Source organism: Hemibagrus wyckioides, linkage group LG13 (assembly GCF_019097595.1).
Source record: "Hemibagrus wyckioides isolate EC202008001 linkage group LG13, SWU_Hwy_1.0, whole genome shotgun sequence".
NCBI classification, from domain to species: Eukaryota; Metazoa; Chordata; class Actinopteri; order Siluriformes; family Bagridae; genus Hemibagrus; species Hemibagrus wyckioides.
This window is the reverse complement of record NC_080722.1, coordinates 11604798-11617157: the sequence shown is the minus strand read 5'-3', so window position 1 is coordinate 11617157 and position 12360 is coordinate 11604798. Positions and strand designations below refer to the sequence as shown.

The 12360-nt window shown below is 37.0% G+C and overlaps 1 protein-coding gene across 7 annotated transcripts; it reads left to right on the top strand.

The window, feature by feature from the left end:
- Positions 1-4976: 4976 nt before the first annotated feature.
- On the top strand, positions 4977-10706 carry LOC131363961 (GTPase IMAP family member 7-like). Of its 7 annotated transcripts, XM_058406970.1 has the most exons (7): positions 4977-5097; positions 6677-6728; positions 7508-8167; positions 8590-9112; positions 9254-9313; positions 9479-9590; positions 9670-10704. In XM_058406970.1, exons 1-4 carry the CDS (start codon positions 5014-5016, stop codon positions 8856-8858), a joined length of 1065 nt encoding a protein of 354 aa, XP_058262953.1. In that variant the 5' UTR covers positions 4977-5013; the 3' UTR covers positions 8859-9112; positions 9254-9313; positions 9479-9590; positions 9670-10704. The 7 variants fall into 7 exon arrangements, with proteins under 7 accessions (XP_058262953.1, XP_058262952.1, XP_058262951.1 ...); XM_058406969.1 differs by having other exon boundaries at positions 9254-9590; positions 9670-10706; XM_058406968.1 differs by having other exon boundaries at positions 9479-10705.
- The last annotated feature ends 1654 nt before the right edge of the window (positions 10707-12360 follow it).

The window sequence follows — 12360 nt, the reverse complement described above, 5'->3', positions numbered from 1 at the left end:
GGATCTCAGAGATGCAGTGGTCCCCAGAGGTTTTTTGTGCCCAGCCACTGCTTTACTGCCTTTTGGGTAGATTAGGGTAGCACTCCCTGAGAGTAAAGCAAGGTTTTAGAGGCACTAATTAGGCAGTCCTTTGGAAGACTGAAGCCTCCTGGTTGTGGACTGGATATCCTGATTTATATTTATAAATTTACTTTATCAGAATTTACTTTATCATGGTGATGATACTGATAGTACTGCGCTCCCCCTGTGGCACTCTTTAAAATAAATAAATAAATATATATAGATAGATAGATAGATAGATAGATAGATAGATAGATAGATAGATAGATAGATAGATAGATAGATAGATCTATATATATCTATATATATCTATATATATCTATTTTTTTTTTTATTACTATGGAACGGAGGCACTACCATGGGGATAGAGCCTCACTGAAACTCCCACCTGAATAAGGGTGATGACCCGCTGTATCCCCCTAGCAATGTCTCACTATGCTCCTCTACTAAGTGCATATGTGCCAACACTTCTAATAATTATTCTTCTCTGTGACTTCAATGCCAAGGTGGGAAGAAACAGTGACTTATGGAGTCATCACCTCTAAAGCCATCTGTATCACTACTGTCTTATACAGCCATGAAGCCTGGGTCACACACAGCTGACATCTTAGGTTGCTGGAGGACTTTCATTTAAGGTGTCTGCATTGAATCCTGAAGATCACATGGTGTGATCATGTACACTATTTTGCCAAAAGCTTATCAGGTTGAGGTCAGGACTAGTGGAAGTGGTAGTGGAAACTAAGCTCAGCATATTTCCAAAGAAACCTCATATCAGCTGTCAAGCATGGTGGTGGAGATGTGATTTTTTGCAGATTTGGGTTTGATTTGGGTTTTGAAAGTTTTAGGAAATTTCCAGTCATTGAGCCAATAATGAACTCTACTTTGTACCAGAATATGCTTGAGATAACTATGAGGCCTTTAGATAAATCTGTTCAGCAGCTCAAGCTGGGCCAAAATTTGGTCTTGTTATAGAACAAGGATCCCAAGCACACCAGCAAATCAATATCTGACTGCTAAAGAAGAAATAAATGAAGGTGTTAGAATGTCCAAAGTCCAGATCTTATCCGCGTGTGGCAGAAATACATGTCTTATCACACTCAGAACAACAAACCACAGTGAAACATAGTGCTGGGAGAATGATGTAGTGTAAATGCTTTTCTATTTTAGCACTATAGACTGGTCCAGTTTCAGGACACACATTTTTGTAACCAACAATGTTTTGTTAACCCTTCACCTTTTTATTGTACCTTTAAATGTTCAGAATATTTAGTAAATGTAATGATGAAGTCCATTTTAATTGCTGGTTGTAATAACAAAAAGTTAAAACTTTAGGTAAATAAGAAAAATTTTCAGCACCTTTAAATTTCATGAGATTTGGATTCTTGCTATCTTATAAGCCCTTAAAGTTTTTTTTATTTTTTTATTTTTTATCAAAATTCATCAGTTGACAGCAAAACTTACAACATAATGAATAAAATGTGTTGCTTGCCTATTAAACCTATTCAATAACAATGTCTAAAGTCTGTCAGGGTCTGTTATTACCAACTTTGTACTTTTTGGGCGTGATTTTCACTCCTGGCAAATTGGCTCCAAGCTCTTCAGGTTGGCTGTTGTTTGAAAAAGGTTCTCTTAAAATAGACCACTGTATTTTTCTCCATTCATTCTCCCTTCACTTTTGAAAGAAATCCTTTAGGTAGGTACAAAGGCTATAAAGCACCACCATATTTCACTGTAGGGATGATATTAATTAATTATGGACTGCATTGGGACTGTGCCACACTTGCTTTGAATCTTGCTGAAAACTTGATTTTGGTCGCTTCGCAGTGAACAACACATTGTCACTGATTAACTCCATACGAGGTTGATGGCTTCAATTGGAAACGTCATCCTTGTGAAAAAGGTGTTTGGATCTCAGAGTAGCAAGTGCATAAAGAGGGATGGAGAGATAGCTGGTAGAAAATTAACAGTGGTAGTCACACCTAATCGATGGTCCAGACTCCCACTGACTGACACAGTAAAGCGTGATAAGCAAGAGCTAATGCTCAGCATGCTTCTGTGTGATCCTGGACCTCATGCCATCCTTCTAGCCATTGGTGAGGTCACAAAGGATATGGCCATCTCAATGGAGGAACACATGGAGCTTCTTGGCCAGGAAGTTTGGAATCATACAATATTATTATACTCTTCTGACAACCAGCAAGAAAAATGTGTAAAGGGATCAGGAGCAGCTTTCAAGAGGATTACAGATAAATGTGGACACAGATATCATGTTCTCAGCAACACAGACCATGGTGACAGAATTCAGGTCACAGAGCTACTGAAGAGGATAGATGAGATGCTACAGAAATATAAAGGGAAACACTGTGAGATACACAGGAAGATCTACCTTGTACAGAAATGGAGGGAAGCTGAAGATAAGTGAGCAGAACAAAGACTACTAATGACTCAGAATCACAGAAAGATGCTGAGATCAAAAATGGGTCAGTAGAATATTATATCTTTATTAAAATTTTCATTTAAAACTGTTGGTAAATCAGACATATAAATCATACATCCTGTCTGTAAGATATAAGATTTAGATATTTTTTTTAAAAATTGCTCTTACTGGTAGAACAAAACAACTTTAAGCTGCTTTGGAGAAGGTGTGTGCTCTTCACCATCATGTGGAGTTATCTGATAGAATGCAGCTCAAGAATTTGCAACTCGAAAGATGCGTGTTGCATTGCATTTCTCTAGCAATTGTTGTTTTAAGGGAAGGTGGTGCTAGCCCCTCGACCAACTCTCCTACTTTGTCAATAGCAATGACTGAATAAACTCTAAAGATATAATATTTCTGTTATCATCATGTCAGTATTAAAGAGCAAAAATAAAAATTTTTTTGGACACAGTATATTCAAAACACTTCCCAAACACTAGGTGTATAAAAGTGTATCAAAGTGTATAAAAAGTTAAGGAGACGTTCAAGGAAGGCGTGTTACTATAGTGGATATTCCAGGTGGATATTCCAATGGAGAATTCACCCAGAAACAACGATTGAGCAGTTTTTTGAGAGTGAAGGGAAATCTCTCCAGTGGCCATTTTGAAATGGATCAGATGATTTTGCAGGAGGTTCAAGAGAAGAGGAAGATGGCAGAAGACAAAGCTAAAAAGAGGAGACTGAAGACTAAAGTGAAGAAAAGAGGAGCCACTTGTTCAGAATCTGAAAAAGGTAACAAAATTGCCATGCATGTGGCAGGTCATTTTTTTTTGTAAATCCGGCAAATTTTGTGAATTCTTTTGTTAACATACATTAATCCACTTTACTAAAACTTTACTAACTTTTACTTTAACTTTACTGAATGATTGATAAATGAGTCCCAATGCTACAGATATATGCAGAAAAGCGATTAAAAAGAGGTGAGAATTCAGTAAATATACATTCAGTTTATTTAGTAGAGAACCATCAGGAGAGAGGATTTTCATAGAACTTTCTAAATTCTAAACATGACACATTGTGGGGTTTTTTAATGGTATTTAAATAATGAGTAAAAAAGAGAGGCTGATGAATGCCTGGCTGTTTATATCTTGTATAGCTTAAGTTAAAACAGGAAAAAAACACAGGTTTTCTACAATAGTAAATGTAACTACTTTCCTGAACCTTATTTTTTTTATTAGTCAAGTTCACTTTATCTTTATCACATAATATTATTCTATAGCCTGCTGTGTGTTACCTAAATGCATTGCGAAATAATTTCTGAATATTTCTGTTTGCCCCTCCCTGAACCGCCACCATATTGTGGTGGAGGGGTTTGAGTACCCAAATGAGCCTAGGAGCCATGTTGTCGAGGGCCAAATGCTCCTGGTAGGGTCTCCCAAGGCAAACGGGTCTTAGGTGACGGGTCAGACTAAGATTGGTTCAAATCCCCTTATGAGAAAGAAAAAAACAAGGACTGTTACGTCGCCCGGGTATACGTTACCGGGGTCCCAACCTGGAGCCAGGCCTGAGTCTTCGCCTATGGAACTCGGCCGGGCACAGCCTCCTCCATTGTTGACGCAGCTATCCGGAGCTGTGGCTGTAAGGTCTCTGGTGCCTGTCATGGGGGCAATCGCGGAACCCAGTGGTGGACACTGGAAGTAAGGGATGCAGTCAAGCTGAAGAAGGAGTCCTATCGAGCCTGGTTGGCTGCAGCCGAGGTGGTTGTGGAAGCAAAAACTCGGGTCTTGGAGGAGTTCGTGAGGCCATGGAGAAGGACTATGGGTCGGCCTCGGGGAAATTCTGGCAGACCATCCGGTGCCTCAGAAGGAGTAAGCAGCTCTCTGCCAACACTGCCAACAGGTGGAGAGTTGCTGACCTTGACTGGGGATATTGTCGGACGGTGGAAGGAATACTCTGAGGATCTCCTCAATCCCGCTGACACGCCTTCTGTAGAGGAAGCAGAGGCTGAGGACTCAGAGGTAGATTCATCTATTACCCAAGCTAAAGTCACTGAGGTAGTCCAACAGCTCCTTGGTGGCAAGGCGCCGGGAGTGGATGAGGAAGGTGTGTTCCAACTACAGGGGGATCACACTCCCCAGCCTCCCAGGGAAAGTCTACTCCAGGGTACTGGAGAGGAGAGTCCGACCTTTAGTCGAACCTCAGATTCAGGAGGAACAATGCGGTTTTCGTCCTAGTTGTGGAACACTGGACCAGCTCTATACCCTTCACGAATGAAATAACTAAAAGCGAAATAGATCAGTTGTGAGCTGCGTAATGGTTAATTGAGTTTTTGAGAAGGATACAACTGAGCAGGTGAGCTGACCTGGAGACACTACACATTAGACACATTAGGATTGTTGTGGGGTTTGTATTTTTTTCTTAATCTACCAAAGGAATCCAAGGCAAAAAAGCACCATACTCATTCTCAGTTGTTTCATTTGTCACATGACTCAACTACTTTCGTTTTCTCACAAAGAAGTCCATCCAGTTTTTCCTGAATGCACACAGGTTCTCTGTTTATACTCTCTTCATTTCTCACTGCTGTGTGTGAGGAGAGGTTGCGTCCTACAGCTCAGATACAGGTAAAATAATTTTGTATTTATTTTATTTTACTTGCTGTCTTGCTTTCTTTTGTTTAATAGACCAAATATACATATATTCAAAATGTGATTGAAGGGACGTCACTTTTATCTCTTGGTCATGGCTTCAGGTGCATACATGTAGAGAGTGTAATGGTGGTGTATGTCTGGCTGAAAATCAGAGAAAGAGTTAAATTTGAACAGATCACTTTTGTTTCTCTGATGAATAAAGCAGTATTAGTTTTTGAAAAGGCGAACACCTTGTTAATCAGCTCTTAGTGAGTGGAATTATAATAAATTACAATGTAAGTAAAGAGATATTATTGAAAACTTTCTGCGAGCTCTTAAGATCGTGATAATAGCTAGTTCTTTTAAAATAATATAAATAGGCTTTAAACACCTAAAATTAAATAATGTCATGTCTTTAAATGACAAGTATTCATGTCCTCAACTCAAAACCTGAAAACATCTTTGAGATCTCCTCCTGTCTGAAGCATAGAGGGAGAACTTGGTGTATGTTTGACAGGGGAGAACAGCAATATATTACAGGGCAGTTTTTTCTTTTTTTCTTTTTACCCAATCCATAGCCGACTACACCACCTGGATTTTTTTTTACAGAGACCCAGGACTCAATTTGTCCTTTTCTGTTCACCAAGTTGAACTCAGTACCACTCAAATTTTCCACAGAGGGTGAGGCATCAACAGACACTCAAGGAGTATAAACACATAACAAGCTTTTATTTACCAGAAAACATAACTTTAAAAATAGCGAACATATAAAAAGGAATGATTCGCGGCACTCTCGCTCGGCAGTCTGGAACTCTCATGCTGGCATCCTCTCATCCATATGCTCCTTTAGCCATCCCTCGTCTTCTTCACCAGACAGCCTCTGACAGGCAAACAGGCAAAGGTGTTTTGTTTTTCATTAGCTAAAGTCAGACTTGAATATGCATACTGTGAGTTTGTGGGGAAACTGCCAGTGTTTATACATACTTGGAGCATAAAGAGATTGTAGTGTGTGCTTTACAAAGAAAATGAGGAGTTACTCTTGAATTTAAAATCGTGTGCCATGTTATATTCTATTGAGGAGAAGGGTTTACCCCATTTATTTATTTATTTATCTTTTTTTTCTTGTTAACATATAAATAATTATTGTTGTTTGGCTTTTTTTTATATCAGTGGTTTAGTATAAGTTTTGTCTTAGCTTTCTGACTGACCCAATAAAGGTGTTTTTTACTCAAACTCAAAACTCCCTCTCTCTCTCTCTCTCTCTCTCTCTCTCTCCTGCTTGTTCTCTCTCTCTCTTTCCCCTTCTTTCTCTATGCATAAAACGCTATATTTTTGTCACCTTTTTTTCTTTTTCCTTAATCACGTTTTTTTTTTTAAATTGAAAACGTGATCAAAACAATCCTGACTGCTTGTTTGTGTCTGTTTCTCTCTTTCCCTCCTTTTCTCTCCCTCCTCCTCTCTACATATAAAAAGCTATATTTTTGTCTCCTTTTATTTTATTTTTCTTTTCATTAAAACAGTCTTGAGTGCTTTTTTGCCCAGCTCTAAATTTGGAGTGTGAACATATTTCTAGGTTGTGACAGCACGAAGAATGGCTTCAATTGGAGACCCACCTCAAGAATCAGGTGAATTTCACAGATTATTCGTGAACATTGATCAATTGTAATTGTTTCTCTGATCATGTAACTGTTTCTTAATATCACAGTGCTGAAACAGATTAGGGATTGTATTTCACTGATCTGCACAAAATATGATTTAAAGGAAAAATCACGGTGCAACCATTTGCATTTCAGTCAGATTTAGTTGCATGGTGTCCAGCTGTTATGAGAAAAACTTTCATGTGATCTAAATATAAATGGACCTGTTCTTGAAAGAGGAATGTTATTTTGCTATATAGTTAAACTCAAGCAGCTAGCCAAACCCGTCCAGGACAGTTCTGAAATTCAGACATAGAAAATTTGAGAAGAAACAAAGAAAATAGAATCAAAAGTACAATTGTGGGTACAAGAAAGTACACCATCCTTCAATTATAATTATAACATGAACATAATTTTAAATAAGGGTTTATTTATCAGCACCTAAATAACTATTCTGTGGCCCTCACCAACTTCTAAAAACAAAAAAGAAAAGCAACATTCAAAGACCTTTTTCAATAAAATGCTGGCAGAAAGAATATGAATATTTATCATTAGTTATTTGAGTAAATCTGATTAATTTCTGGGGGGTTCAATAGTTTTGCAAATCATTATATTTTGTTCTATTGTACTATTCTATTCTATGCTTTAAATTTAAATTAACACAAGGATGTGTTTGCATTTAGTTCATTGTATTGTCATTAGAATGACAGGCCAACAGGTTTGACACAAGGTTACATAACTGACTAGAAATTTCACATCTGTCTCAGATCTGAGGATTATCATCATTGGACCCAGTGAGGTTGATGTGGCTTCATTTGGAAACATCATCCTTGGGAGAGAGATGTTTGGATCTCAGAGTAGCAAGTGCATAAAGAGGGATGGAGAGATAGCTGGTAGAAAATTAACAGTGGTAGTCACACCTAATCGATGGTCCAGACTTCTACTGCTTGACAATTCAGAGCGCGATAAGCAAGAGCTAATGCTCAGCATGCTTCTGTGTGATCCTGGACCTCATGCCATCCTTCTAGCCATTGGTGAGGAGGAGGTCACAAAGGATATGGCTATCTCAATGAAGGAACACACAGAGCTTCTTGGCCAGGAAGTTTGGGATCATACAATATTATTATACTCTTCTGACAACCAGCAAGAAAAATGTGTAAAGGGATCAGGAGCAGCTTTCAAGAGGATTACAGATAAATGTGGAGACAGATATCATGTTCTCAGCAACACAGACCATGGTGACAGAATTCAGGTCACAGAGCTACTGAAGAAGATAGATGAGATGCTACAGAAAAATAAAGGGAAACACTGTGAGATACACAGGAAGATCTACCTTGTACAGAAATGGAGGGAAGCTGAAGATAATCGAGCAGAACAAAGACTACTAATGACTCAGAATCACAGAAAGATGCTGAGATCAAAAATGGGTCAGTAGAATATTATATCTTTATTAAAATTTTCATTTAAAACTGTTGGTAAATCAGACATATAAATCATATGTCATAACAAGTTGGAGGTTGGCAAGTGTAATTGTACTGCCACAGTGTAACTACTCATTCTCTGGAATCAGTACAAAAACAGAGCCTACAGCATGTTAGCTTACTAAAGTTGTCTAGACAGATAAAACATGTTGTATTATTACATCACTTACAATAAAAACAAATTGTACACTGGAGCTTTAATGTAAAATAAATAGCCAGGTGTTAGCTTATGTCAGTGTTTCCATATCATTTCAGAAAATGTTCTAATACAGACTAATCATTTTCTGTATTAATAATTAATTTGATATTAATTTAATCAAGATAATTTAATCATGATTATTAATCCAATTTGCTCTTTATTTTTATAGGAAGCACAAGCCACAGTTCTGACATCAGAGTTTTGCTAACAGGCTATCAGTTTTCTGGAAAGAGCTCAACAGGAAACACAATTCTTGCACAGGAGGCATTTGTGACATTTCCCAAAAAGAGGATGTCAAAGTGTGTAAAAAGTGAAGGAGTTGTTCAAGGAAGGCATTTTACTGTAGTGGATATTCCAGGACAATGGAGAATTCACTCAGTTGAGTACACTACTGAGCTTTGCAAGCAGGAAATGATGCTTAGCGTAACTCAGGGGTGAAGGGGATGCGCTGCAGTGGCTTGTAGAAAAATGTGGAAACAGGTACCATGTTTTGGACACTAAAGGGAAGAAAGAAGACGTGCAAGTCCCTGAGCTGATGAGAAAGATCGAACATGTAGTGGCAAAAAACAAGAGCTGTCCTTTTCAGTTGGAGAAAGAAATCCGTGAGAGATTTGAGAGGAAATGTTCCATTGTAAACAATGGAACTGAACAGAAGATGTTGCAAGGCAGCATGCACATCATTCAACCTAGCAGTAAGTTGTTGTTGTTTTTTAAATACTTAATAATTTTAAGAAAACTAACATAAAGATGTACAGATGTATATTGCAGGATTGAGTTTGAACTAACCAAATGACTAGTTTTAATTGGCTTAGTATATGTAATTTTTCCTTAAGTTTCAGAAGCCTGAATTTGACAAAAAGCCACAAAATCTCAAACAAGGCAACTACATCAAGGTTGGGTCCTGAAGGGCTACAGAATTCCCAAATTGTATATATTTAAAATGGGGGGTAGAATGCTTAAATACATTAAATCTGTCAGACTGCTGTTTTGCCTAAAATTGAAAAATGTCCATTTGGACTGATTAATACTTATTATGGAAACTCTGTCTTTTTCAACAGTGGGTGATGATTGCTATTATGATGATGATGATGATGATGATGATGATAAGAGCTCTGGTTTTGGCTCAGCGCTATCTCTACAGCTTGGAACTTCATCCATTTCATCGTTAAGGTAGGCAAACTAATAAATAGATACACATTTCAATGTTATCTGACTAAAACCGATGTTTGCTTCAAATATAAATCAACAGGGGTAGGTCACACTCAACAAATTCACTTTAATAAGAGCAGAACTCTGGGAGACCTGTCTGACCCTGACACCAGTTTGAAATCTATAAGAGAATCAGCAGAAGACAAGAAGCTGAAAATCAAGACACTGAAATATACATTAACAAGGAAAGATCTGAAAGGAGCGTCACTCACAAATACAAAGTAAATGCACTGGATATGAACTGATGTAATTTTATCATGTGTAATTTGATCTAGTGACAGATGATTAAGTAGGAAATGCAACAACTAATGATGAACTATCAGCAACAAGTAATAATGTACCAGCCTGCAGAATATTTTTATTCTTATTTTATTTTATTCTTTTATATTTTGCTTGGTATTATATAATAGTCAATTTGGCTTTTGTGTAATATAATGATCTATATGTGTAATAAAATGATTTGTGTAAGTAATGTTTAAAAAAGTGTATGTTTTAATGTTTATACAGTATGTACATAGTCTGTATACTTTAAAGCCTATAAAGCATGTAAACTTAGAATTTAAACAGAGTTACTTGTTATAAATCCTACACCAACAGAGAGGAATATGAGACAGGAAATAGGGCTTGTTTGTACCACACTTCAAAAGTGTTATTATTGTTATTATTATTATTATTATTATTATTATTATTATTATTATTATTATTATTACCTGTACCTAGGTCGCACTCAACAAATTCACTTTAATAAGAGCAGAACTCTGGGAGACCTGTCTGACCCTGACACCAGTTTGAAATCTATAACAGAATCAGCAGAAGACAAGAAGCTGAAAATCAAGACACTGAAATATACATTAACAGGGAAAGGACTAGAGATAGCATCACTCACAAATACAAAGTAAATGCACTGGATATGAACTGATGTAATTTTATCATGTGTGATTGGATCCAGTGACAGATGATTAAGTAGGAAATGCAACAACTAATGATAAACTATCAGCAAAAACAAATAATAAAAATATACCAGCTTGCAGAACATCAGTGTATTTTACTTGGTATTATATAAAAGTCTATTTGGCTTTTATTATATGTGCAATAAAATGATTTGAGTAAGTAATGTTAAAAGTGGATGTTTTGATATTCAGACAGCAGTGTGAAGGAAAGCTTCTATCAGATATTAGATGACACCCTTCACAGAAACCCCTAGAAATCTCTTCTGGGCTACTTCAATGCTAGAGTGTTAAGAAACAGTGATTTATGTAATGGAAGACATAGACATGGTGTTGAGTAGGTTGAGATGGTTGGGTAGTTTGAGGCAGCTAACTAGTATAGCATGACCTCACCATTATAAAAACTCTATTTCAGCATGCAGAAGTGGACAGTAACAAAGTACGTTTACTTAAGTACTGTACTTAAGTACACTTTTTGAGTATCTGTACTTTACTTGAGTATTATTTTTTCTGGAAACTTGTTACTTTAACTTCACTACATTTGAAAGACAAATATTTTACTTTTTACTCCACTACATTTCTGTCAAGGTCATTGAGTAAAAAGTAGTTACGTTATCCAGAGGATGATTTTTTTTCCACTCTTGTAGCGTCATGTTTCGTGAAGTTCAGTGGTTTTCCGTCATTTTGAACTCTGATCAATTGGTGGCAAAATGGATGAAGATAGCTCATCGGCGCATCCATGGCCATACTTAGACAGTATGTTCCAGTTTTTAGAAAAGCGTAAAGATTCTGTTCGTTTTAAATGTTTGCTTTGTTTATCGAAAACAAACCACATCACAGTCTACAAAAACTCTCCATCCAACCTGCGGAAGCATATTGAGGCATGTATACTTTTAATTTCTGGTAAAAGCTTGAAATGGATATTGCCTGTGCCATGAAGTGTGTATGGTAACTTACTCCTTATACACTTCCGACGAAGAGGATTTCTTCTCTGATATCAAACATGTGTGCACACAGGAGACATCCAAACAACTGGATGCATACCTAACATGTACAGCTAAAGGTATGACTATGCTGACATCTTATCCAGCCTTATCCAACCTGTCACTTAAGCTGAACACAGCCCTCCTTCCCTCAGCGGCCTGTGAGAGGCTTTTTAGTGCAGTTGGATTGATCTTCAGTCCAAGAAGGGGAGCAATTAACTCGCATAACTTTGAGAACCACCTTCTACTTAAGATGAACAAGGACTTTTTTAATTTGACCATAGTATGATTTCTCTCTACTAGTGATCTGTGAGACACAGTATCATTGTCACAATTAATGGTTTGAGATAGTTTTGATGGCAAATAAGTTTTTCTGTTTGGCTCTTTGTTAAAGCAGTGTTGCTGTTGGGCAGTTATACAGATAAAGTTGTGTAGCTGGGTTTTAAAGCAAGTTGGATTTTTTTTCTAAACAGTCCATTTACAGACCACTTGATTCAAATGTGCATGAATAGATACACATAGATGTGTACTTCTTTCTTTGGGGTGGTAGGAGTGTTAAATAAAAAATTAAAATGATTATACCTGTCTTTTTTGTTAATTCAGTTGTTTAATTTCTGTAGGTTTTGTAGCATTCTAAAAGCTCTTAATTCCAAAGATACTACAAACTGGTCAGTATATTCACTAGGTTGCTACAAAAGGTACTGTAAATATTGCATATAACAATGCAACAACAATAAAACAACGTGTTGACATTTACTTTTTACTTTTGATACTTAAGTACTTTTACTTAAGTAAAAATCT

Bases quoted from the DNA above. Each gene is read 5' to 3' on its own strand.
- LOC131363961 (XM_058406969.1), top strand. From the start codon at position 5,014: ATGCACACAGGTTCTCTGTTTATACTCTCTTCATTTCTCACTGCTGTG. The intron at 6,729-7,507 runs GTGAATTTCACA...CATCTGTCTCAG, and splicing joins AGACCCACCTCAAGAATCAG to ATCTGAGGATTATCATCATT. The intron at 8,168-8,589 runs GTCAGTAGAATA...TTATTTTTATAG, and splicing joins GATGCTGAGATCAAAAATGG to GAAGCACAAGCCACAGTTCT.